This window comes from Embiotoca jacksoni, unplaced genomic scaffold (genome assembly GCF_022577435.1).
Source record: "Embiotoca jacksoni isolate LCO1_2020_lvr unplaced genomic scaffold, fEmbJac1.0.p SCAF_19, whole genome shotgun sequence".
Classification (NCBI taxonomy): Eukaryota; Metazoa; Chordata; class Actinopteri; family Embiotocidae; genus Embiotoca; species Embiotoca jacksoni.
In genome coordinates, this window is record NW_027185329.1 from 4,622,810 (window position 1) to 4,650,739 (window position 27,930).

The following is a 27,930-nucleotide window of genomic DNA, read 5'->3' on the forward strand; positions in this document are numbered from 1 at the left end:
CTGTTGCCTAGCAGCGGTGTTTTCATGACTTAACCACTTAAATGCCAAGCTTACCATGAACATGTAGTGACCACAGGCTCACGAGTTCCATTTATAGGCAGCATATCTGTCTCTGCACGTCCTTCCATCTGTTTTTCTGTCTGTATTTCTGCTTCCCTGAATGTCTTTTGACATCTGAAAGATCCTTTAACATTTTCATGGATACCTGGAAAGCATCTTGCGTTGTTGTTGCTGCCGTGGTAATTGGGACATCCATTCGTTTCCCTCCACAAATATCAGTCTTTATCATTTCATTTTATCACTCTATTTTCTGTGGTAATTGGGTTCGTAACTCTGCCCGGCGGCCTGCGGTTAAATGTGCTCTGTGCACCTGTGTAATCGTGCACGACTGTGTCACCTCAGACGTCTAGAATCTCAGGATGAGCCCAATCATAGCAGACAAATAAAGAGGTTCCGCTCGTGGTGCTGCTTCGTTCGCAGCTGGAGGACCGTGTCTGCTTTCACTGATTTGATTTTATAGCTGCACAATGTACCAGCCAGGTGTGCCTAAAGTATGAGGGCTTTCCCTTCATCCTCAGCAGCCCAAATTCCTCAGCATGGGTAGAAGAGAGAAAAGAGAAAAGAGGGTCTTTTCTTGGGCCACGTCCATCCATGATGAGGAATGATGGAAAAAAAAAAAAAAAAAAAAAAAAGGACGTCTGGGTGGGGGCAGGTGTTAGTGTTGGGAGGAGGATGAGGAGGGTGGTGGTGGTTGGTGATCCTGGCTGGAGTGGAAAAAGGAATGTGGGGCTCCTGGAATGTGCTGGAATGTTTAGAGCAGTCGGGGATAATTGAGTGAATCTGGAACAAGAAAAGACAAACTGAGGTCCCGCGGTGGAAGAATGTGCTTCTGGGACATCTGAAGAAACATTCCATCCATTCAGACGGCTTCACCGGGCCCAGAACCTTCCTTAGATGGCACAGTAGGGAATATGAGCACCCCACCCACATAATACTTAACACCGCTCTTCCTTTTCACACTCTTCTTGCCCGATATGAGCAGAAAAACTCCTTTTTGAAGTTTGTGTACATTATTTCTTAAAGTCTGCCAAGAGCAAAGCGGACACACACGTCTTCACAGTCTCAGGTTCAAGAATGGAGACGTGCATATCATGTTTAATGGTATGGGAATAAAGTAGGGGTATAGCATTCTTACTGTGCTGTCTTTATGTCATTCGTTTTACTCATATCCGCATGTGAACCTTGTTGTTTGCAGTGATGGTCACTGGAAACAAACATTTTTACATTACAAATATCAAATTTACTGAGTCCATCCACACTTTGAAGTCTAGCAGCTGTCTTCCTTTTGCAGGCAATCAGTCAAAGCAGCAGTTTGCTTCTTCTTATATCACAGCAACATGAACTATTGAGCTGTTTTGATGAATCCCAAACCCTAAAATGTCGTATTTTTCCACCAAAATACGTCAAACTTCACATGACCAGAGGAAAAATTGGCATCCATCTGTGTACACAACCTCCAAAACTGCTGATAAGTAAGTTTATTCTAATTTTGAGGCAAAAAGATGAAACAACTCATTAAGTGTTGCTCTCATAACCTTAACAAATTTGTTTCTGATGTTTTATTGATCAAATTAACATCACTCAGTGGCAGATTTCAAACACTTCACCTAAAAAGCCAAAAGAATTACACAGCAACATCTCAAAATATCAATTTACTGTGGGCAGAAACACTAATGTTTACAGTTACAATTTTGATTATTAGACTTATTGATTTTAAAAATGGTGAAAAAAACCCTAATATCCAACAATATTTAAAGGTCCTGTCTTTGAATGGTTTGTTTTGTCCAATCAACAGTCTAAAATAGTGTTTACTATCATAAAACACCCAAGAAAAAAATAAAATCATTAAAGCTGAAAAGCTGGAACAAAGTACTGTTTTTCCTTTTTAGTTGGAAAAACGGATTCTTTTTCTTTTCTTTTTTTTTGTTAACTAACTGATTCTTATCAACATGACCACAAAAAAACTCCAGAAATGTGAAGTATAATGGAATATAGGCTATTTTAATAATTATATATATATATATATATATATATATACAAAGACACATTAAAGCGTGAGGGCTTTGACTTTCACGCTGCGCTCTGCTGATCCAGTGTGAAATTGATTGAGCCATAGATTGAGTGTGTTTCTGACTGTCACTTGTTGGGCTGCACGCCTCGCTGAGGGCTGACAGACTCGTCGGATACACGTGACGGTCGGTGCGCGTCACCGAAGCACTGTCGCTCGCCTGGAGACTGGAGCAGGGCTGACTGACACTGTGTGCAGCAGGCTACTGTAAATAAAGAATAAAAACCCAACAAACTACCAGGGAACAAATAGGCAAAGCCTGGCAGCATCGGGTCAACTGATAGTAGTTTTTCTCATTCATTCGCTGAGGGTGTTTTTCAGTCCCTTTTTTTTTTTTTTTTTTTTTCTTTTCTTTTTCCAGATTTGAGCGTGCCAAGTGAAGGGAAAGCAAAACATGGCTGGTTTGATGGCAGGTTTTGGTCATTACACCCACGCCGTCGTCCGGGGAATCCCTGCGTCCCTGGCCAAAGAAGCGCTCCGGAGCAGCCAGGCGGAGGTGAACTTGGCCAAGGCGCGGGGGGAGCACGAGGCGTACGTCGAGGTTCTGAGAACGAGGCTCGGGCTGGAGGTGGTCGAGCTCCCCGCGGACGAGTCGCTCCCGGACTGCGTGTTCGTGGAGGACGCGGCCGTGGTGTGCGGTGACACGGCGCTCATCACCAGACCCGGGGCAGAGAGCAGGAGGAGAGAGGTAGGGACGTGTCAGCATGATTCAATACGCCGAAAATAAAAAAAAAAAAGTTTGATGTGGAAGTGGGAAGGAAGGCGTCCTCCCCCCGTGGTTTGCCTGTTGTGCTCACTTGGCATGCATTTAATCAGCTGCAGGGTTGGGCAGTATGGTGTAAATATTAAGGTGGCTGATCACTGTGATAGTCTGCGGGATAGTAGAGTCATTTTAAACATTTAAAAAAAAAAAAAAAAAGCACATTTCTTTTTTTGTAAAAGCAACGTTCCTCTTCGAAGTCTGAGTCATTTCATAATTCACTTAATTAACAGTCTCTCCAGATGTTTAGTGCCGAATTATATCTTGTGCAAAACTTAAGGCTTGGGATGATTTACCCAACAGATGGCCTACATTTTCAAAAGCTCACCAGCTGTGCCATATGGGATCACATATCAAGCATATGCACTGTGCACCAGCCTTTACAAAGGAATATGGTGATGGCACCGCCCATTTTACAGACAATACTTTTTTAACATCATATACGCTGCACCATAAGAAGGTAATAGTTCTAAAATGATTGAAGTTTTGCATGTTTTTGCACAAAATTTGTATTTTAGATACTGTTTATTGTCAGTTGTGTCTTCATACTCTGTGTAAATTTCAATATTATGAATGGGAAGCTGTCCAAGCATCCTGGAAGGTGTTACTTCAGTACTCAGGCAGTTGTTGGCTGATCAGGACCCTGATGAGACCTAAAGAGAAAGAGAGAATGAATCAGAGATGTAGTTTAGGAACTGAGAGGCTTTGCAGAAATTCATGAATCAAGGCATTTTTTTTGGGGGGGAGGGGGTTTGGGGGATGACAAAACAACAGTATGAGTGCACTTGGTTGCCTAGCGAGGAGAGCTGCAAATGTAGGGTATTCATGTGTGTGTTTGAATGACAATGAGCGAAACGGTAGGACGGCTTCTGTGAAAGCCCCTGTCATTTCAAATCAGAGTCACTTTACTTGGCTCACTGGTGCTAATGGGCCACAGCCTCAGTGGCAGGCAGGGATATTGATTGAAAAGCTCGTTGCTGTCAGCTCCAGCCACCACATTTCATTTGTGCCGAACATGGTGCGAGTTGCATTTGCGTGCACACGTGTGCACTCCATCAGCACTCTGCCAATACCCCTTTATCACATTTTAAATTGTGAAATTCTTTCATGTTTTTCATATACACGCAGCAGCAGTGGTTTTGGTCTCTCGCCCGTGCGCCGCTCATGGGAGATGTCAGCTGTGATGAATGAAAAATTGGCAAAGTCTGAGGTACAAGAGCATAAATAATACGTTTGCAAAAAAACAGGCCTGTAAAAAAAAATCCCAGATGGATTCCAGTGAATGCTCAACTGTCGTCTGGGGCAGAATTGTAAACGACTGAGCTGATCTGGATACTTATATTCATAATGAGATATAATTTTCTGTGCAGATGACATGATTATCAGCGTGTGGGTTGGAGCTCCGTGGGTGGCCGGATGCACCGAGAAAAGTCAACAAATGACTTCACATTGAAGGGAGAATAAAGGCTTTTCTTCCACAGATGAAGTTATGTGGTAGTGACTGATAAAGGATGATCATTTTGATGTTAATAATACTTAAATGTATCTGAACTGTTTACACTTGCACACAGAGAAAAGAGCATTTTTCTTGATTTGATTTATAGTCTTAAGGATTTTTATGACTTTTCTACGGGAAACAAAATCGCTATAACCTCACCAAGTGCATATTGTATCATAGTACAACGCCTCATAATGACAGTTTTTAGTATTGCAGCTATAAACGCTGCGATATTGATCTCATCTCTTGGTGATGCAGGAGGAACGAGGTGCGTCCAAACACTGTCAGGCTCACCGAAGGGCCCGATCATCACGACTTTTATGTCACCTCACAGTGCAAATACCGTCTTAGTTTTCCTCTTATCAAGCCCGTTGCAGCTCAGATTGATCGCTACATTTTCAGCTCTCTGTTTTCCATTTCCCGCTGCCAGTTTACTGCCAAGACGTACGAGGCAAGTTTCTGCTGGTTTCATTTGCATGTGGAAGTGAAGAGGCATGTCGCTGCTTGTGGGGAACGTGAATCGTTATACAAGTCAGTTTGGAGTCATGCAGACATTCATGCACTGCAGGGGCAAGCGACTGAGTTACTAGTCGTAGATTCAGGTCATGTTACCATTAACCGGGACAGTTAAATGTCCAGAGAGGGAAAACCTGGACTCTGGCCTCCTGATAAGAAACTGCAGAGCGGGTGGGCACGTGGGAATGCAGAGGTGTGTGTATCTAAGTCGAGAGGAATCACTTGTTTTGTTGTCGTTGAGTCTTTTTTGAATGCTTTGAATGATTTTTATTGACGTATATTGATCTCCTCCATCAGATCTGCTTCACGTTCCTTTTAGCTTCTGTTCCCTTAATCATCTTGTAAAGTCTCTTTAGGGGAGATTAACGATTTGGTTCATACAATGAAATATTTCTCCTCTCTGCCTTTAAAGGTTGAGAACATCACTTCTTGTTATTGAGCACGGTCATTAAAGTGTTTTTTTTATTATTCAACTCCATACGACAAAAGAGAAGGGGACACGTTACTGAACATCACTTAAAGGTCGCCGGAGTCTCAATCATTAGGCTTTGGCTTAAAAGCTTTAATATTAGAGGCGTTGCTTGTCTAAATGGATTACATGATTGTGCGCTGCAGACTGCAGCATTGTCTAAAACACTCCAACAAAGCTAATTTCTCCTTAATACGAAGCGTTAGTCTGATAAGCTGAAAATAATCACTGCAGCTGCAGATTTTCATGACCTTTAATTTCTTGCTTATTTTGAAACTATTTGAGAATCATAATGAAAAGTGGCACTGTTACTTCACACTCTCCTTTATTTTGTGAGGAGTTGAGACTGTGAATTATTATTCCATAATGCCAAGCACTGACACTGACATTAAAGACATTTCTAAAATACTTTTAAGAGCTTTGAATGCATTTCATGACCCGAGAACTCCTTATCATAATCATTCATTCGACAGCAGACAATAATATGCTTCCTTTATTGTGCCCAGCCACCTTGTGCAGTGTGATTAGAGGGCAGAGAGACAGGCACAGTTAGTTTGATGTAAATGTTTTGCAGGTTTCCAGACTGATAACAAACATTAGCTTCGTGTTTTCACAATCTTGTTTTTGTCTGATTCATTGAGTGTCATGGTCACCGTCCTCCTTGTACCACAGCTGTTGCATGTGATGTACCCCCCCCCCCCCCCCCCCCACTGTCCTCTTGACGTGTGACCTGCTGACTAAATTGTAGTTTTTCTATCAACCCAGTTGCAGATGTTTTCCAATGTTGCTTCCTCTGACTTTAAAGGACAAACTCGCCACTTTTTATGTGCGGCGTGGACGTCCAGTCACGTCTGTGGAGCAACAGTTCTGCGTCACTGCCGGCCACAAGAACAACAGATTTTGCAACCGCTTCCCAGGAACACGGAGAATTTATTGCTTAATTGATTAAATACAGTATACCATCAATAGTGGTTGGATATGCACCACATAAAGGGTGGCAATAGCAGCTTGTAAATGTTCTCATTATAAAGGCCCTCGGGCATTTACTGTATGTTTGGCAGAGAGGAAGGAGGTGAGTGTGCTGCAGATGTGATGCGCATCAGTTCACAGTTCGTTTTATTGGTGCACTTGTTGAAGTCTGTTTTGCAGAGTGTTGTCACTTCTTTCTGTATACGCTCCGAATCAGATTTTGAACTGCTGGCACTCCTCGTGCCAATCAAAACTCACATGTTTTAGCTTGCTTACATATTTTATTGATAGTTTTTCAGGACCAGCTCAGGTAACAGAGTTCATCTTTCTATATAGGAGGCTTTTGACAAAGATTTAAGTAGTTTATGGTACAAATTCCCTGCAGTTTTTCTGTCAGGGGAGCAAGTAGCATTACGTGTAGTTTAGCAGAATTTAAGACAAGGGTCCCCAACCCGCCGCTCACCAGCTACCAGTAGCGCATTACCCGTTTCCGAGTAGCTCGCTGAAGGTTCGAATAATATGCTGTTTCCCACACATAGGCTTAATTAGGCGGGCTGCCCAGGTATATTGATGGCCGCTCAAGTATATTCGGTGATCCATTTTAGCTTTATTTTTGTATTTTTTTTTAATCTGTCTGAGAGAACAACGCTATCACCGTGATCCTCCGTGAAACACGCAGAGATCAGAGGACAGCAACTATTAGAGCGACCTGCAGCGCCTGCGTAACCCAGCAGAGAACGTCACACTGGCCTGGAAAGAAGCAGGTGCTCCTAAATATGGTAAATAACATAAATACTATTAATAATAAGAATAGTGTTTTTGGCTGCGGGGGCCAGAAGTGTAAAAGCGAGTGTCTGTCACTGCTTGAGTGAGAGATCAAAGTAACACCGCTGATTTGCTTATTGCTACTATGTTTCAGATTAGAAGCACACATGCATTTTAATTTAGTCTGTTGTAATACAAAATGTGTGTTTGCCAGTGTTTACATCATAGAAGCATATTCAACTGGTTGGGGTGGAGCTCAGCTATGTGAATAAATGTTACTAAGCATGAGTAGCTCTCGGGGGCAAAACAAAACAAAAAGTTCAAAGAACCCTGACTTAACATGACCGGCAGATACAGAAGGTTGTTTATGGGGCATCCATTGCTCCGTGTCCTTGTTTGTGTCCCTCCCAAAAGTAGAAGTTATTCATTTGTCGAGAATTGAAAAGAATTAACACATGATTTTCTCAATGTTGCTCATTGATTATTTTATGCTCATGCCGGTTAGTTTTACAATTATTTCTTTACCTTTTTCTGCGAGTGATCTGAGCCACAGATGAGTCTTCACTCTCACTGTGGTTACAGCCTTGTGGGAGTGACTGAAACGGTGAAGCGTTGGACACCAGTGAACAAAATGAGTTTTTTTCCCAACGGGATATCTGGGCTCATTCTCTGTGACAGAGTGAAGAGCTGAGTAATCACAGTCAATCTACCGCTCTCCACATTCGAAAATGCCAGTTTACTCAAATCATGAAGGATGTTTCCTTGATCCCGTGTCTGGCGACTCAGATACCAAAAATGCAGTAATGTGGAGGCGATAAGTGGTGACTGCTTCAGAGACAGGGTAGGGTTTATTTATGTATCTGAGGATGGAATTGCTGTCTGTTATCATGGCACTTGGACATGACCGGTTGATCAGGTCGTGCGGGTCCAGATAACTGTGTCGGTTTCCATATTACATCATTACTGCAGTGAATTACATCATACTCGGGCTGATTGATGGTATTTTCAGTGCCTCTTTACAAATACAACACTAGATTCCCCCCCTCATGTGTGCTGGTTGATCACTCAAATATCAGTCCAGACATATAAGTCTGATCATATATCGAGATTTACAGATTAATCAGCCAAACTCAAATTATTTACTGTAAGTTTTGTCATGTTTGGATGAAGTGACGCACTTTTACCTTCTGCTGTACTGCTTTGGATTGTTGGTCAAAAATAGACTCAGTCCAGCAGCCTTGAAACAGCTTCATAGCTCCACTTGGGTAACCTTTTCCTGTGTATTCCTACCCTGAACGTCGGGTTGTGCTGGCAGCCTCTCAGTCTAAACTTAGACTCAAACTTAGTTGCCTAGAAAGAAAATCCGTCTCTGATCTTTAACTTTCACTCTATTTTCTGTCTCTGTTTCTACTGAAGCAAAATAACCTGAAGTCAACAAATGGACAGGCACTGATGTGTGATTTAGTTTTATCAAGGGAATAAACTTCTGTTTAAATCCTCCATGAGGTGATGACTAAACATGCCACTTTTTTTTACTAGTACTGCTCAGACAGTGATGACTTTAAAGTGCAGCCATTAACTGTTTCAGAAGGGCCACTTGATACTTACTGTATCTTGGAATGATACACCGCAGTAGGCAGTTACTGTAAGTTCAGTTTGCAGAGCCTGGAAAATAATGGTCATTAAAACATGTTAAAAATCTGTCATAACAAGTGTAAAAGGCTTTAGAGGTGTCTGTAGGTCTGGAGACCGGATGGAAAATTCTCCTCCGCAGACACAATATTTAGGTCATATTTTTATAGACGTAATATTTAGGTTCAGTCCTCGCAGTTTATGTGTCCATGTGGGCCCCTTTCCGGTCATGCCTCACGTAGCCACCCCCAAACTAACGCCAGACAGCACGGGAGTCTCGTTTTGACTAGACGGCCCTGCAGATGCCGATTCCTCGCCGCCCTCCCCGCTCTTATATGACTTCCATAACGGAACCGACCTGGTTTCCTTCAGGGAGACTTGACATCCGAGTGCGAGCGGGGGAGGAGGGTGAGACACCTGGAACCCGGCAGTAGCATGTGGGACGAGGTCAACGTGCCTTCCCCAACTGTCTGCCACATTCCTGCCACATTTATCCTGCCCTTCCTCCCGATGTTTGTCTGACTCCTCGCTGACGTTCTTTCGTTCGTAACATCTCAGTGCTGCTGCCGCTCCTATCCTCCGCCTCTCATTCATTGTCTCACAGAGGGTATTGTCGAAGCCTCGGGTCCTCTCAGGTCTTACTCAGATGAACTGCTTACGTTTACGTTAAATACCGGACATTCGGGATCATGAATCGCTCACTTAACAATGCAGATTGTCTGCCAGTCAAAAAGTAGGAATTCCTCTCTGCCTAAGCAATATGGGTTTCCCTACTTTCAGTACAGGAAAAGTAAATTATATTTCCAGTAATAGGATAATAGTGACAGTAAATTACTGTACTGCTGAGATGTTGCTTGTTGGCATGAAAATGTACTTGCATTGAAAACACATTGAGAACCAGCAGTGGGATGAAAATGCATTCCACAGTAAACAGGCTTGCAGTGAGCCAGACGTCTAAACCTCGTGTTTCATTCTGAGTAGCAGCTGACCTGCGCTCTTCCAACTACAGCTGCAACAACTGGTCAATGAACGGATTCAAATTCATCTCCCGCTTTTTCATAACTTGATTGTTTTGAGTTCCTTTTTTAATTTTCTGATTCCAGCTTATTGAATGTGAATATTTTTTTTGTTTCCTTTTGTCCTCCATGATAATAAACTGAATATCTGTCGGTCGGGACAAATTGAGACATTAGAGGCTGCATCTTGGGCTTCGGGAAACCATTTTTCACCATTTTCTGACATTTTGAAGACCAAACAGCTTATCGATTAATCGAGAAAATAATGGTTTTTATCAATAATGAAAATAATAAGGTCAGGAGAGCAACCGGGTGGGTTTCCTTTGACATTATTGAGTTTGTGTACCGTGAATTTGTTCTCCAGGGTCAGACCGTAAACACCGAGTTCTGACGGAAAACATTTGGTGGAAACGACCTGAACTGTGACAAGATGACACTTTGGTTTTCCAACATTTCAATGCGCCCGCTCGCAGTGTGTTGAAACCAACCACACAACTGCCGCTCCCCACCAGCCCCGCTTGCTGGATTTGGTTCCCTGCGACTTCTTTCTGTTGAGAAAAAAATTGGACGCCAACTTTGATGTGCGCTCTCTGCTCAAGTTTCAGGTCATCGCAAAAAAGGCCCTTCTGCTCACAAGGAAGCGTGTAACTCAGGCGCTGCTGCTGATCAAGCAAACGTACTCATGAACATTGTACCTTCCCACTGCTCCGTGCACGTCATTGTGCCGCGCTCCGTTTGCCCACAACAGGAACGGTCTCTGACCTTTGTGATTGCCCCTCACACAGTATTTCTATGTGTATGACTGTGTGAAAGTCATTCATTCACCGACTTTATGTAACCCTGCGTTCTTTGCCTCTAAGGCAGTTGTTTTTGGCAGTTATGCTACAGCTCATGATGCAGCACTGACTTGCAGATCACAGTTGATTGTTGTTGGCTAGACGATGCTAGTCATTTTCGTGTCTGCTAATTACACACTATCTAAAGTTTCAGTCGACAATTTTCCAGTTTTAATGGTGCAACTTGATTTAGTAAATCACCAGCTTGTTACTTGGAATTAAGAAATTACAGACAAGCTTAGCGATGGTTCCTCGTCCAGTTTTCCTTGTTTTAGCATCGTCACAGTGTTTTCTGTACGGGGCGGCCAACACGTGCCACGGCTTTGCCTCCCATGTGTGTTGTGTAAAGACGGAGCTGCATGAACGGACCGGACAGCTCAGCCCCCCCCACCCCACCCCACCCTGCCATGGCCTCGGACCCGGCCCCCTTTTGGCCCCCTTTTGGCCCCAGGTTCACCCACCACAGCCCCTCCAACCCGGCACGGTGCAGCAGCCTGCGAGACAGCTGCGGGAGACTCGCGAACAGGAACTCCTCTCAGCCTCACAGGATGACCCGGTCACGCTCAGCCGTCACCGTGGGTGTGTGAATGTCTGGTTTGGTATGTGAGACCGAGCAGTGGAAGACACAGGAAGTGGGCCAGGCATGGTGGCGTTGGGAAAAGTCTTGTGAAGGTCAGAGAGGGTGCAGCACGATTTCAGACAGAAGCCCTTTTTTTCAACTTGAAGTTTCGGGGGTTAAAAAGGTTAATATATTTCACAAAAACGAGGAGCTTTTTCTTGTTTCTCTCCAGCTTTTGAATCAGATCCCTCAGGACTAATGCAGAGTAAAATATGCAAATGATTTTCATGCTCTTATGAGTTTGTCAAGGCTGTTTGTATCATTCTCAAAAAATGTCTTTTCCCTTTCGTGGTTGATCAGGATACTTGGTTACTGAGTTTCAGAGTGACTATATGCTTCACTGAACTTCACAGGAGGTCCCTCCTTCAGTGGTGTGGCCGTCCAGTTATACCTTCCCTCCTCTTCCTGCTGAATTTTCACAATCCTGAGCAACAAAGCGGTTTCACTGCAGGGATGAATAATGCTTTCCTGATTCTGATTGCTCTCGGTCTTGGATAGAAACGAAAGCATTTCACCTTGAACTTTGCAACGTCATGAAATCTAAAAGGCAGACTCGCTGACCTTTCAGTCCAAAGAGCTTCGATGAGAATAAATGTAGAAACCCTCGACCCATCTGAACACTTCTCCTTCAAGACTTTGCATTTTCACTCTTGAGCACGTATTAGTATTGAAAGACGAATGGTGTAATGAGTTCGAAATCAGATGTTAATCTGATCTGAATTTGTAATTGGTTTCATGCCTCGGGTATGTTGTTCTCCTTAATTTAGCTAGAAGAGAACTCGTAAATGTTTTTGAAGGCAGACTAAGGAACAAACTTCAATACGGAAAACATCGCTGAAGATTGTTTGTGTGCACTTTGTGGTCGCCCCATTGTGCTGCACAGCACAAGTCAGTCAAGACTAATTGAGACAAATCTCAGAAAGCTTTTATAATCTTCCTCTCTCCTTTTTCTGTCACTCATTGACTCCTCGCTCTTACAAACACCACACTCCCCGAGAGATACAAACCGCCTGCATCATCTTCTTTGATCGCCGGAGGTGGAAGGCCAAAAGGAATATCTTGCGTCATGCAGCCGCCCGTCTGTCCGGTCAGTGAGTTTGACAGTTGCGGTTAAATGTCCAGTTTTCTGTGCTGAACCACATCTGCACTGCCTCCAGTTTATGGGATTTGGCAACCACCTCTGATGTCTGAGGAGGAAGTGCACCTGCTGTCCTCATCTTAAAGTCCAAAAAAAAATGTACCGCTATAATGTGCATTCCATTTCCTGTGTATCAGCACTGCACCTCGCAGACGTCACTTGTCAATAGTTTCATTTCTTGCATCTCTCTTGATGCTTGGTACCAAAAACCCCAGGAGATGAATAGATTTTCATATAAAATTATATTTTTTTTGTAAATTTTGATAATCAAATTATTGTTGTAATCATTTTTTTTTTTTAAACAAAAAGCCAAATATGCACTCGTTTAAATGTGTAAATTGCGGCTTTGTTTGTCATAAATGATGAATCTAATAAATTGAATAGCCAAAGAAATACCAAATAGAACAAGGCAAATAAATTCATATTAGTTTGCATTTAACGTTTTGCTACTTTCTTACATATTATGGACCAAATAAGTTGATCATTCTTGGAAATAATTGTTAAATGAATTGATAACATTAATGAGTTACTTGCAGCCCTAATTCTAATATTTAGTCAGCAGTCGTGCTGAAATGATTGATTACTTAGAAACAGTTCTTATAATAATCAAATTATTGGTCAGATGCTTGCAGCTCTATGAGAACCATACTTAGGCACAATGGTGCGTCGAGCCAAACTAAAGTTGGCACGTGCGACCATTCTAACGCTGTGATGTTTACAGTGTCCGCTGTCTTGGATTAGCGTGTTAGCATGCTAATTAGCCCTAAACACACTGCTGGCGAGGCCGAATGTCTAGCTGAACAAGTTAGTTGTCAAATCACCCAACAGTAAAGTTCATTGTGAGGATTTTATGTCTGCATCAAGTTTCATGACAATTCATCCAACGACTGTTCAGACATTTCCCTGAAAACCTAAAATAGCTTCCGTGCGACTGATGAAACATTTGAGGATGTATCATCTTGGAACCATGAATGTCCAAAGTTTTGTAGAAATCTATCCGGACGTTGTTGATATATTTGAGTGCAACCCAAACTCGTGGCGTTTTTAATCACACAAACATCAGTGATTTTCAACTGTCACTTGTAAACAGTAGATTGAGTGATAGTGGAAACAGTAACTGTCAAAGATGCTGGCATGCAGACAGATGATTTGCCGTTTAATGTTTGCCTGTTTGATGAGCAGCGGGTCTGTCAAAGTGGCCTCTAACGTAACTGAAAAATCTGTAACGTGTCGTGCCTCCACAGCTCTACAGGTGCGAGCCTGTCAAAATGCTTCCAGTGTCCTACTTGTAATTATCACCCGCGGTTGACATGATGGTTTTTCCCCAGTTAGCAGCTTAAATTGACATAACATCAAAGATGTTGCCTGCAGCAGACTGCTTCCTTACTGTAAATGATCTTCTTTCCAATGAGCTCATGCTAGCTGAAATAATCAGATTCTGCACACGATCAGGCAGCGAGAATGCAGACATGTCTTGCGGGCCGGCCTCAGTGCAGTGTTGAAAGAACATGGTTGAAACTGTTTTGGTTTTGGCACTCCCGTGCTTCTGAGTGAAACACTGCAGCGCTCCTGGCGTCTTGGAGCCCCATCAAGAGTGAAGTAAGCGCTGAAATATCAAACACGACCAATTATATCGTGATGGTAAAAATAAGGGAAATAAGGCAAAAGCTGAAAATGAACTTAAGCGCTACTGTAACTTTAGGCCCTCCGTGTCAGTTCCACTTGGGTTGTTTCTGAGCGCGCTGCCCTGCAGACGCTGAGCAGATTACAAACTCTTCACCCCTTCGACTCGCATTACTTGGAGGAGGGTTGGGTTTTGTATTTGTCAGTGATGAACACGCAACGATGCAGCACTACGACGGCAGCCTTAGCTTCAACACGCATCGTAAAATAAACAGGCTTTTCACACCGTTTTAGTCGTTCACAGCGTAACTAGTCCGTGTGGAAAACAAACCGAGGTAATCCACAAGAGTATGCATATACTATATACTATATATATTGTACAATACTGTACAATAACTCACCTCTGGCAAAATCCATCACACAACAATAACACTGTTGTCTGTGTTTCTTGGTTGTTTGTATATAAAATATATATATATATATATATATATATATATATATATATATATATACTGTACTGTATGTACTGTGCATTTTATATTTTATATTTTTTGACTGTTATTTTATTGCTTTTTATTAATTTATTATTATTTTATTGCTTTCCTGTATGCTGCTGTAGCGAAAAAATTTCCCCTTGGGGATTAATAAAGTAACTACCTAACCTACCCTAACCATATCAATGTGGGTTAAATTCCACACATAGAAAAGCACCTTCACCTGCACCTGTAGACCCCGCCCCCTTCGGCTGTCTATTGTCATTGTTATTGACGGCGTGCACGCAATCAATCATGCCGATTTCACGTCTCATTGTTGGACGGCGTCCTGGGAGGACAAGCTAAAGCAAGGCTCGGCCCTATTTTTCTACATTCGCTGCAGCAGCTTCTGTTGAATATACTCAGCCCTTCAGAGCACAGAGGCAAAAGCAAAAGAAAAACACTGTTTCCACATCTGCTGAACACACAGCCAATATTGTTTCAAAATTATCTTTCTGACGGGAACATGAGGTGATTTGTTTCTGCAGCACGCTCCAGTTTCTGCCTCATTCCTGTCGTCATATCGCTCCAGTTGTTTTCTCGATTCTGGCCTGCAAAATTTACTTTTATTTTTCCAAAACAAACATGTTACACAGATTTGACCTAAAACCGAGGAGGAATGCATCTTTGTATCTGTTGACATATTCACTAATCACAAACTGATGATAATTCATCATCACCGTGTCATTGATGCATGCCTCACATGTCTTCTCTTAATTTCTAGTCTATCCATCACAGCAAGGCGCAAATATTTCTGTCTCTGTATGAACTCCTTCTGCTCTCCGCCTCGCTGGAAAGGGCCACTCCTCAGCCTTTGATGAAAGTGATATATCTCAGGCACCGTTTTTGCTCCAGACCCGCCCTCCCTGAGTTAGCATTTTTCTTTGCTCCTTTATTCAGTCTGACTAATGCCGTTTGCAGAGTGTTTTTCAATTACACAACAGTACGGGGCACTCCTAAATTAGACTGAACAGTGAATAAATCCAGAGTGAAGTAACGAGGCACTCTTCGCTATTGAACAGTATGTGGTCCTGTTGAAATCATGCGTTTTATTTTCACCTTTGTGAGCAGGACGACATGTTCTAATGGCACATTGATGGTGCGTTCATAAACAATTGGGAAGTGGGAAACTTCCGACTTCCGAGTGGGAGAAAACACCTGAACACCTGTGGAACTGGGAGTTTCCCCACTTGGAAAGTCTGAGGTTTTCGAGAGCTCAGAGAAGAAAGTCTAACGTCACTCGACATTGAGGTGAAAAGTAAGAGCGCACGTGAAAGTCACTTCGAGGTTGATTTAGGTCATGCTAATTGGAGTAAGGTGTTGTTGGAGTAGTTTGCTGGCCTGGTATCAATGGTAGCTGGTAGCAATCACAGTGACGGAGAGTCGGGACAAACGCGGTTAACCACCGACACTGCTCGCTTAATGGCCCACCCTTCAGAGTGTCTGTGCAAACGCTAATACCAAGTTCCCAGACTGTAATCACAGCGAAAACTGAAGCTGTGAGCCACAGTCGGCTCAGCCAGGTTAGTCGTTTTCTGGCTGCTTTAAACATTATTCCCCACTGGAGAAATTACAGCAAACTCCATGAGCAGTTTGGTGTAAGTGGGATTAACAGAGACCCAACTAATTATCCAGTGATTTTGAGGCGTCGGGGAGGGAGCATTCATTAAACTCTGAATGCTCCCTGAACAGCTGCAGTGAGGAGGATTCTGTCCTGAGCAGGAATAAGACGATATCAGTGTAATAGACTTGTGAACAGACGGTACTGACTGATGAGTACAATCTCATCTCAAAAGCACTTCCTCCTGAATTTCTGCTGCAGATATTTTCCCACTGCTCGTTGATCTGCGTGGATTCACTACAAGAACGTGCATATTAACAATCCTCCGCGTGTTCATTCACACAAACATGATTTACTGCGTGTGCCTGTGAGTCCATTCATTCCCAGACACGGGAGATGAGACTCAGGTGTCTAGTTTCCACACGAGGGTGAGTCAGGAGACAGTATGTGTCGAGCGGGTGCCAAAATGTTCCCCGAGTGTCGGGAGGAGGCCGGAGGCCTCAAGGAGAAAGCTCGTCTGCTGCATCTCTGTCACCTACGTGTCATTTGTGGATGCGTACAGTAGTGCGTCTCGGTTACATCTGTTCTGTGTGCTGATGACATCAAACCGACACAAAAATATGCATACGTGATGGTACTGAGATGTAAAGGAAAGTTTTGGTGTAAAAGTGCACATTTTGAGATTTTCACTGCCACAGTCTGCCACCACTGCAGCTGTCTCAGGCCCGCGTCCGCCAAAGCGTTGTTGCCTGAGTGCATCGGACATTTTAAGTAGTTTTTAATGGGAGCGCTGCGTTTTTATTTGTTTTTCAAATGTCAGCAGCGCGATGAAGTGCCGAGCGATTATTCTGAATGTTCGCTGTTTTATTTCCTGTCACTGAGAGTAAAAAAAAAAAAAAAAAATGTAACTCCGGTTAAAACGTTGCACTCGTCACTGTCACTTTTTAACTAGCCGTCCAGTCACAGTGAAGGAAGGGCGGGACAAACGCACTTAACCGCCGACGTCGCTGATTGGTCCACCCCTCAGAGTGGCTCAGTGAACACTAATACGAGCAGCGTATCCAGACTATGATTACACCGGAAAACTGAAGCTGTGAGAAGTAAACTGGCAGAGTCAGGCTACTGAAACAGTTTTTGAAGTAGTACTCTGTAACCCACTAATATTTTGTCACACTGGCGCTCAACATATGTAGCGAGGCTTGTTGGTAGCAGAGATTTAAATCTTGGCATTTACATGTGGTTATTTATATGCATGTTGGCATTAAGCTTTAAGTTCAGTCACAATAAATGTGTCTGCTAATACTGCCAGCACCTCTGATGTCATCCTGTATTTATCTGATTAAAAAAACAGAGAGATGTGCGCAGACTTGAAGACGCTTCCTCAGCCAAACTCATCAAGTATCAGTCATTAACGCTGTGTTTTCAGAGACTGCAGAGTCGTGATGCTTTTATTCAGCAGCTTTGGACATGCTCGTGGACGAGCAGAGGTTTCTGCACGTCAGGCCAGTTGTGCAATGAGTTAAAAAACTTTGAGGACAAAACTAGAAACATTTCACACTACCGTAAACCTCCGATCATTTGAATCTGTTGTAAATTCTCCAGGTTTATCCTGTGTTTTCTTTACGAAGCGGCGTACATGAGCGAATGTGCGTGGATGTGTGTGTGTTCACATGTATATGACGGTGAGAAGTTGTGTGTGTGCCTGCGTGTGTGGATGTGTGAGAGGGCCGGAGGGGTTGAGGGGAGAAGAGGGGTGGGGCCGGGCCGGGCCGGGCCGGGCGGGGCGGGGTGGGGTGGGGAGGGGCAGGGCAGGGCAGGTATCAGGGCTGGGCAGGGAGGTGTGTGTTGCCTCCCCTGTCTGCCCTCGGCTGTCACAGTGTGGTGTGATGTCCGCTCTCAGTCTGTTCTCACGCCAAGGATCATACTGAAAACACATGCTTCTTCTCCGCCAGCCATTCTCCTCAGTCACGCACAGGCGGCAGAAATGTATCGGTGCTGAAACGACGAGTCGATTCATCCGGCAGTCACACAATTTGTAAATAATCAGCGGATTAAGTGATTCGTGGCAAACATTTTCTGGTTGCACCTTCTCAAGAGTGAGAATTTTTTGCTTTTCTCTGTTTTATATCAATGTGAAATGAAAATCTTTGAGGTTTGGGCTACTCGTTGGACAGAATAAGCGATTCTAAGATGACATCTTGGGTCTGGGAAGATGCGATGGTTAACTTTCATGTCACGTTTTTTTTTTTTTTTTAAATCCTTAGATGAAAGACTTAATTCTACTAAAAGGGCGCTCGGAGATTGCAGACCTCTGCCAGGGCCAACGGTTGATGGTTCTGTAATGTGCATCAACCGTGGTGATGTTACAGTTGTACCAGTTTCAGTCCTCCCCTATGAAACCAGTGTCCCAGAGTTCTCCATAATGGCTGTTTCATTGAGGTTGAGGAATTGCATGTGTTTTAATTTACTTCCATCTTAGCATTTATTAGGCCAAATGTCCTGTCCCACAGTGTTACTGAAAGTGAAAAATTATTTATAGATCTGCTCCAAAATTGAATGGATTCTTAATCGACTCATGCTTCGGTCTTCCAGCAGGTTTCATTAAAATCTGTAGTTTTTCTGTAATCCTGCCAACAGACAAACTGAAAACAAAAACTACCTTGGCAAAGGTAAAAATGACAAGGTTAATAAAACATTAGTTGTAGTTCATATACAGTGGGTATGCATTTGAAAATGTAAAAGAGAAATCATACTTTTAATCATTGCTAACGCACACTAAAAAGGAGTAAAGCATAGATTTGTAACCAACACATTTGTGTAATTTGCATGTATGTGTTATCTTTTTGGCTCTCATACTCATTACTGACTTATAAAACACCATCAAGTATGGAAATGATTCTTTTGTTTTACTATATTTTATTCTTCATTTTCCAGCAACTGAAGGACAAAACATTAATTTCTTACCTCCATTATTTCTAATTGACAATATAGACTGGGATTATTTGAATATAGAAAGAAACTTTGTCTCGGGTATTAATTCCCCTAGCGACAGACAAACGAAGAGATGTCCTCCTGCTGTGACTCGTGAACATACTCGGCTGTCTACCGCTGCCTGAAACCCTGCTTCGCTGCCGCAGTGAGAACGTATGGAAGAGCTGGACGAAGCCAACATCCACCTTTTCAACACGACCCTCAGACGAGAAGTGTTTAAAACTAGCCGGTGAACAGCAGAGTTTGTTATTACCGCTGCACCTCGTAGCATTTACGCGGCGAAATATGAAGCAGAAAACGTATCGCTGGATGTTGAGCAGGTAAATATGGCCACATGTGCATTTTATTTCTGCAGGAAGGTGTTCTAATGTGGGGCCTCTCGCACCGTACTTATCTTTACATTTTCTACGGCAACATCCGCAGTCTCTCAGCTCACACAGCTCTGCCCACCTACTGTTATTTTTCTTGGGATCACGCACTAATCCCTGCAGCCAGAAAGAGAAAACACTACATGCTACATAGCAGGTTGATTTTGTGTACACAGTTTGTGTGCGTGCGTGCGTGCGTGCGTGCGTGCGTGCGTGCGTGCGTGCGTGCGTGCGTGCGTGCGTGCGTGCGTGCGTGCGTGCGTGTGTGTGTGTGTGCGTGCGTGTGTGTGTGTGTGTGTGTGTGTGTAGGCATGTGTGTGTGGACGAGGGGGTAGGGGTGGGGGGTTTATCCAAGTTCAGGGCCGTGAAAATTGTTACATTTGGGACACGGCATGGCTGGTGTTACTTATATAAGACCCCCTTTCCATTGTGTAACTGTTTATTTAGTTTTCCAGCAAATACTTTGGTAAAGAGGTGAATCTGGTGGAGAGGCTCAGGAGGATACGCAGGCCTCAGAGGTGGAGCGGATGAAGTATTTTGTTGGCACCACACTTGGAAAAAAAGACATCAACAGTGTTGGGAAATGCTCAGGGGACTACATGGGGAGGTGCAACGTTGATGTGTTTTTCATTCATGTAGAGAAATGCTATGCAAGTGCGTTTACCGTGTGTAATGTTTTTGCTCGCGGAAAGAATCTTTGAATTTCACTCCTGAGTCAATCTGTTGCCAAACACCTCACCGTTGTTTGATTCTCCGTTGGTATCTTTTGAAGCTGCTGTATGTTTACACAGACTCCTTCTGCAGCCTGTGAATGAATACAACCTCCCACAGCACTTGGATCATGTGACGATACACGCTATGACTACGGCAGGAGTATGCTTCTACTGAAAAATGCACGCACTACTCAGCACATATAATCAATAACATCTTGTTTAGGAATGTTTTATTAGCGTAGAAGTCGTGAGGGAGCTCGGGTGCTTCATTGAGCCAATCAGGCTTCATCTATCCACGCGTCCCAAATCTGCAAGTTCCCCGTCGGTCCGTCTTTACTGAATGAAGGCATCAACTGGAATTCCCTCCAGCGAGCATGTTTGGGCTCAAATCACTTCATTAGCAACACAATGTAGTTACAGGAAGTCAAATCTGAATTACTGTAGGGTTCAAAAACAATCCACATCCCTCAAATCTTTGTACTTTTTTTAAACACCGCTGCGGCCCACGTCCACCCCCACTGGCAGCCTGGAGAGGTCGGCGTTTGGAGCGAAGGGGAAATCAGCTCTGACAGAATGACAAGGTTCTCCGCTTCTTAGCGCTTACCATAAACTCATCTAATTGCTCTGGGGCTCCAAACCCACAATAAGAACTCATCCGCTGGGGCCCGGAGCAGTGGGAGGCTCCAGCAGACTTCCGGAAAATTGGAAAGAGCAGAAAAAGCTCACACACACACACACACACACACACACACACATACACACACTTAGCCTTGTAAGTTTATCTTTGACAAACTACTTTTGCACAGATACGCCCACACTTGCTATTGGCTAATTCTGTCCATGTTTTCCTTGCAGCAGATGCTTGAAAGTACAGAGCAAAAGGAACATGTGTCTCTCCACTAGGACATGTGTGTGTTTATGTGCATCTTTGTCATAAGATCAGGTTAATAATAAAAGCACAGCGGGGGGGGGATCTCACACCAGCCCGGCCAGTCTCTCACTCAGTCGGGCTTCACTGGAAACAGTCTTGGCAGGTGATCACAGGTCAGGGGCTTCAGGGTCAGGAGGCAGACTGATGAGCTGGAATCCTGTTGGCCGGTAGAGGATGTTCCTATCAGCTGGTTAGCAGACTGGATCGCACATTAACACTCCAGGAAGCCTCATTGCCAGTATCAGCTTTAAAGGTCACGCAGTTATATCAGCAGCGGTAATTGAGTGGCTTTGTACTTGCTTCAGGAAGCGTGGCAGAGTATTTGTCTTCTATTTGTAGTCAGTTTCAGAAGATAAAAACCTGCAGTTCGTGATCATTTTTGACTCTTGAAGTCCAGGAAACCAAGAATGACGTCTTCCGGTAACGTGTTTTATCTCAGCTCGGCACTCCATCGGGAGACGTTCGCAGTCATTCCACGCGACTGGGCATAGACCTCGAGTTGAAATATTTTTGAAATGGTTGAAAATGGAAGCGCCACGTTTTTTTTTTTCAGATGCAAGCAGCGCGACGAGGCGCCGAGCGCGGAACGTTCGCCGTCTTTTTTCCGGTCACCAAAAGTTGAAAAAAGGTTAAACTTTTCTTCAGCTCTGTCACCAGCCGTCCAATCTCAGTGAAAGAGGTGCGGGATAAACGCACTTAACCTCCGACACTGGTCACTGATTGGTCCACCCTTCAGAGTGGCTGAGTGAACGCTGATACGAGCAGCGTGTCCAGACTATAATCACACTGAAGAAAACTGAAGCTGCGAGGAACAGTGTGGTGGAGCAGACTGTGGTAACACAAAAATACAACACCAAATTATGATTTACATTTTCTCTAGCCTTGTTCATTAGCAAGGCTTTCATTATTTCAAATGTTAATTGTAAAAAAACAAAACAAAAAAAAACAATTTCCATTGAAATTAATTCAAATGCAATCAAATGAACATCATGATTTATTCAGGATTATTTTCATTTCTATTCCACTCTGTTGAATTTTGTTTTTATCGATACATCAGCTTTTAACCTTCAGCAATTTATTTTGTTTTGCACTATTTTGCCTTTTTTGAAAGAAAAAAAATAATCTGGTGTTTTAAATCGCGTATTTTGAAGCACTACTTGAAAAGTGCAAAGTAACAATTAACCTGGCATGCGTTGGGTGCTGGGACTTATTAAGCGATTATAAACCTGTTAACCATTTAGACAGGAAGTTGATGTCCTCCAATTCACAACGAAACATTCAAAATCCGCAGATATTCAGTTCCACTCTGAGAAAAGCAGTGACTCCTCACATTTAAAAAGCAGCTACACCTTTTTTTGTTCTTTAAAAAAAAAAAAAAAAAAATTCCCTCAAATTCAACAAAGTAGTTATCAAAAAGATAGATTAAATTACTGTCTAGTGATGAAATGATAACTCAGTCTTGATAATTACATTACAACGTGTTTTGGTTACATCATTTTCACCCCTAGAGGTGCTAAATAGTTAGCTGGCGCTGGGTCGCCAGTGCAGTTGAAAGAGATATGGACTCATATCAGGAAAAAAACCTCGCATGACTCAGGAGGATCTTTTAATGACTTGAAAGGTGGCGATGAGTCACAGAGCCGGAGGCCAAATAAGTTCAGAGAGGACTAAATTAGACTTCTTGTGATCTTTTAGGCCTTGGGGCCACTTTATCAGAGCGCTCACAATGCTCAGCGGAGGCACGGCGAGCTTGAACGATGGCCAAGTAGCTCCAGTAATGTTTTGGAGATGGTAAAACGTGTTGCAAATGCCAGGGTCATTACAGCAGAGGAAAATTGTGCCATCCTTCTCCTCACTCGTAATGGGTCCGTGTCCCTTTTAGCACACTATGCTCCAAAAGTTGTAGCACATGGGAAGCACAGGGTCAATTCAATTTAGAAATTACGCTGTTGTCACTCACTGTGGAAATGGTATGAATCCTCGAGCAAACTTTCCTTGACAGCTCCAGGGTAATTACATAATGTTGGCGGATGCATTGCAATAATTGTGCATAAACGGACGTGTCAGACGCATTAAAGAGAAGCAGCCGCATCTGTTTCAGTCAGTTGTGAGGATGGAAGTTTAGCTCTGCCACAAAATCTATTTATTTAAGATGGAACATTGAGAAAGCTGTTCACTAACGGTTGTCTCGAAGCATCTATCACGCCACGCAGTGAAACGTGTTTCAAGGGAGAACAACATGTGATGGAACAGGAGCGTGCAGGTCGTGTTTTGGGTCTTGTTTGCCAGAGATAATGTGGACAAACCAGATAGAGGTGGTTCAGCAGCAGCAGCTGAAAAAAAAGAAATCAAACACTAACTCAATAATGCAAAGGTAATTTTTTTTCTAACGCTAAAAGGTGGGAGAGATGTGAGGCAAGGATCTGGTGCCAGGTGAGAGGATCAGGTGCCTCCTGGTGTTCTGAAATCAAAGGGAAGTTAGTTTTTCTAGTTTGGCCTTATTTGGCCGGCAGAACAGCAATTGGAGTTGCAGCAGCTGCAAGCATGGTACAAGATTGCTGCAATTAATGTAAAAAAAAATCATCCTATTGTTTCTGAGTCATAACTCTCTCAGATCTGAAATCACATACGTGATATTTAGAGTTTGAAATTCAGTGTGACTAAAGGCTATTTTCCAGCGGTTCCATCTGTGCCGGGTTGCAGCTCCAACACGGCCACCGGAGCTGAACGCTGCCATTCAAGTCGGCGCTTCATATCCGACCCAAGGCGGCACGTTTCAGCAGCATCCCAGAAGCTCTCCAGCGCTAAAGGTAGCCGCCGAGTTTATTGTTGACGAACGCCGGACAGAGATCGCGACAAGATGAACGTAGCAGATCGGCCTGGCAGGAAGTCAGCCGGAGGAAAATGAAGAGCATCGGGATCGTTTTCAAAATAAGACACCAATGTGCAGACTCACGATCGTACAAAACATCCCTCCATCTCCTTCTACTCCTGCAGTCTTTCAATTAGGACAAGAAATGTGTTTTCTTCCTGCTGCGGGCACTCTTATGTGAAATAGTTGTGAAATAATTCGGAGGATTATTGTTTTTGAATGACTAAAACGCGGAAAGCTGTATTAACTCTGTCTGTGGGCGGCAGCACAAAGTAGAAAATGGTAACAACAAACACAAAACGGACAAAAGAGAAACCACGTTTATCCACGCTCAGAACATCCTCTCCACATGTTTCTCGTAATCCTGGAACGCCAACACCCTCCGTTATCTATTCATCGAGTGTACTTGTTGAAACCAGTGCGGCCTTTCAGACAAAACACTCTTAACAGTTTTAATTTGTGGCTGTGGGGCGCAGTCGTCTCGATCGGAGGGAGGCCTCGGTGTCAGACTTTCTAAATCCCTTGTATAGACTACACAAACAATCCTGATATAAGCAGTCTGGAAGGAAGTACTGAAAATGTGCCGAGCTGGAGTCCGTGACTTCTCTTCTTCACGTGTTGGACGGGTCTCGGACCGCCGAACCTCCCGCAGCCACACACGGAGAGGCCGACGCACAAATACACAAACCCAGAGCCAGACAGATACATGCGCACAATCAGATAGGAAGGCGGTCTGCAAAACAAAAGTTCAAGGACACTTTTGTTCCATTCACTCAAAGTACAGACGGGTACACACAGACATCCCTTCCAGACAGGTTCATGTGTCCCAGCATGCAGCAGTGAGCTGTTTCCTTTTGGCTGGAAGCTGCATTCATTGTCCCGCCATAACAAGACCGTACAGTTCCTTCTCTTCGCCGCTCCGCCCTGGGATGCTATTGATTGACCTTTTTTACTCAGGCATGTCAGGTCAGCTGATGTGGCTCCTGCTTTGTGCACAAATGTGTGTGTGTTTTTGTGTGTGTGTGTGTGTGTGTGTGTGTGTGTGTGTGTGTGTGTGTGTGTGTGCTACAGTGCGACTAAACCTGAACAGGAATTTATCTAATCACCGGCTTCGTATATGTGCCTGTCAGAGATTTCCACAGATCTGCCCTGAGGTGTCGGGAGCGCTGATCCTCTGCTGTTTAATTCATCTGCCTCATTAACTCCGGCCTTGTAACAACAGCAGCTCCCGTGTTAGACTGAATTATATAATGAAAATGCTAATATAGTGGTCAGAGAGGCACGGAACAAAACCAGAGACAGCTCATAAAAAACAGGGCGGCTTGCAGACAAAAGAACATAATCCAGACAATATATTGACACAGATATTCAGGCGGTGATTGAATATATTGCTCTGAAAATGTATGAAGTCTATAGATGTATTTTGTTCGATCTAACGAATCAAAAACATTTGGTATAATTGACGTTAAAGTGAAATCGAAAGCATGAAACAAATAGTGGACAGAAAAAACAAGGCTCAAATTATTGTAAATCATTTTGAATTTGTCATTCATTTTCATTAATGCATGAAATGCAATTTTTGCAAACCGGATCCAAACCACATTTGGAGGTGGTTTGAGATGTGATTCCAATCGGATTTCTACAGATGCGTCTCAGTCCGGACGCTCTTGTGGCTCAGATCGGATTTCTTGACGTCAAGCGGAGACGAATTGAGCAGAAACAATGCGACTTCTTTTTTTTTGTTTTTTTATCTAATGGCTATTTTAAACCAGGTTTTTAGTTTCTAATCTTTATGTCTTATGTGCACTTAATAGTAGTTTCTACTTTGCAACACACAGTGAAGCAACCTTGGACAAACTTCAGCTGTACAGAGAAACACTGGTGACAACGGAGTGAGGTCATTGGTAGTGTTGGTTGCATTAGTCTGTTGATCTGAAGCCTTTAAATGTTTTTTCCAGTTTCCAGTCATGACAGGAGACTTCCTCAGCCTCAGCTGTAATTAACATCATCTCCACCTGCGCCCCCTGTTATCTCCCGCTGCTTCAAGTGTTGCTGTTGCCACACTTACGCTTTTGCAGTGAATTGTCCCGCGTTTTTCAGTAGACTTCCGAAGGATTACTTCCGTGCCGTGGAGACCCGCTATCACATCGATTCCCGAGTGTGTGTTATTAATCCGGACCAGGTACCAAACGTCCAGCGCCGCACCGCTCCTCCTGCCGCGGGCCTCTGAGGAGTTGTCGCGCCAGCTTTCCTTTCATCACAACATGATTAAAACCTCCAATGTGACTTTGCCCCGTCATTCGGTGTTCACTTTGCAAATCCACTATGAATAGCGAGGAGAGTAAAATGTATAAACTGAATAGCTTCGCTGCGACTATGGGCTTTGCATTCATGAATACTAAACGAGGAGCAGCAGGAACAGCAGTAATGTTTGCCGGCTTGTTCTGACATTTTTTGTAATTGAGGTTGTGGCACTCGGGGATTGTAAACGATCCTCTTATTTACTGAGATGCTAATACACGTGACCCTGGCTGACTGCTGTGAGTGAGTGGGAAAGAAGACAGTGATAACGTCCTTTGCTTATTGTCATCGTGACTCATCTGAACTTTAAAGCTCGTCCCGCAAATGTTTGTCTCATAAGGTGACGCATCTTTAGTCGATCAGAACCTAATTGAATTATCAGAGTGCTCTGCTTGTTGCCGTTTCACTTTTGTCTTCATAATAAATGACATGTGGAATTTAAATATATCAGGAGATTAAATGTCCTTCCTTTAAAATGCTTTTCTGAGCGTTGAACTAAGGGCAGGCGTTACATCAGCCCCTGACACACTCTCTTACATGCGTTCCTCCACGTACACACACATTCAAACAGCCTCTTCGCATGCTGTCATTGATTTTAAACAGTGCTGCTCCTGGCATGTATATGTAGTAGAGGTCATCAGCGAAGTAACATCAGTCTTTGACCTCTGAACTCCGCCGCGACCCGGCCGCTGATGATGTCACCCCCCCCCGACCCCCTCCCCTCCCTCTTCCTCTGCCGTTCCTCTCTCCTCACACATTGATTGTTTCTGCAGCCCGCTGTCTGTGGGGGAGATGACATCAGTCCGATATCTGCTCGAAGACACTTCCTCCGCACACAGCGCAGACCAAATATCCCCATCCTCCTCTCAGTCTACTCTTCTGCTGCGCCCACACATGACTGGCAGTGTAGCTAGCGCCATTGGTGTGTGTGTGTGTGTGTGTGTGTGTGTGTGTGTGTGTGTGTGTGTGTGTGTGTGTGTGTGTGTGTGTGTGTGTGTGTGTGTACGGTATATTCGTTCTCAAGAGCAACTAACACACGAGATATCTATAATTCATATCGATTCCAGGTTATTGCATCTTGCTGTCTTTTTTTTTTTTTTTTTCCCCCATGGCCCCTTTATCATGTTGATTTACACTGGGAACTCATAATTGCAAGCTCCTTTGACATTTTTTTATGCATTTGTCTTTTTTTTATTTGGTCTTCATCAAGCAAACGTGATTCCAGTTTAAGATTCAAATATTGCATCTTTAGATCCTTTTTGGAGTTTGTAATATTCAGCATGCTGACTGTTCTCTCCGTTTCCTTTGTATGCTGCTTTTGTACCGGTCTGTACACAAATATTGCTGGACGGGCGCAGTGTTTGTCCTTTTTTTTTGATGCAAATAACTCTTCAACATTGTATTCAAGTTTATAGCTGAGATCTAGAAACATAGTGAGTCCATTTGCCAGAATTTTGCACACAGTAAAATTATGAGCAGAATTGTCCTTTACACTATAAAAGCCCATCACCATTTATAAACTGTATTTCTGGCTCTAAGTCGTCTAATGGGCTTTTATAGTGTATTTCTTTCCCTGTCGTACTTTGTTAGTGTTCTCGCTTAGCCACACCTATCTTCGCTGTGCAGTGTCAGTGCTGGAAAATAGTCTGACTGTTCCCATGTAGCATTCTGGAATAGGGTAGAAAAATTCT

The 27,930-nt window shown here is 43.5% G+C and overlaps 1 protein-coding gene across 3 annotated transcripts in view; it reads left to right on the top strand.

The window, feature by feature from the left end:
* ddah1 (dimethylarginine dimethylaminohydrolase 1) overlaps positions 1-27,930 on the top strand; it is a 77,092-nt gene that overhangs the window by 3,972 nt on the left and 45,190 nt on the right. For 2 of the 3 annotated variants that reach the window (XM_069153107.1, XM_069153106.1), the window contains exon 2: positions 2,490-2,816. The exons of the other annotated variant lie outside the window; for it this stretch is intronic. In XM_069153107.1, the coding sequence (XP_069009208.1) occupies positions 2,523-2,816 (294 nt within the window). In that variant the 5' untranslated portion in view covers positions 2,490-2,522. The remainder of the gene's footprint in view (positions 1-2,489; positions 2,817-27,930) is intronic. 3 annotated transcript variants of the gene reach the window in all.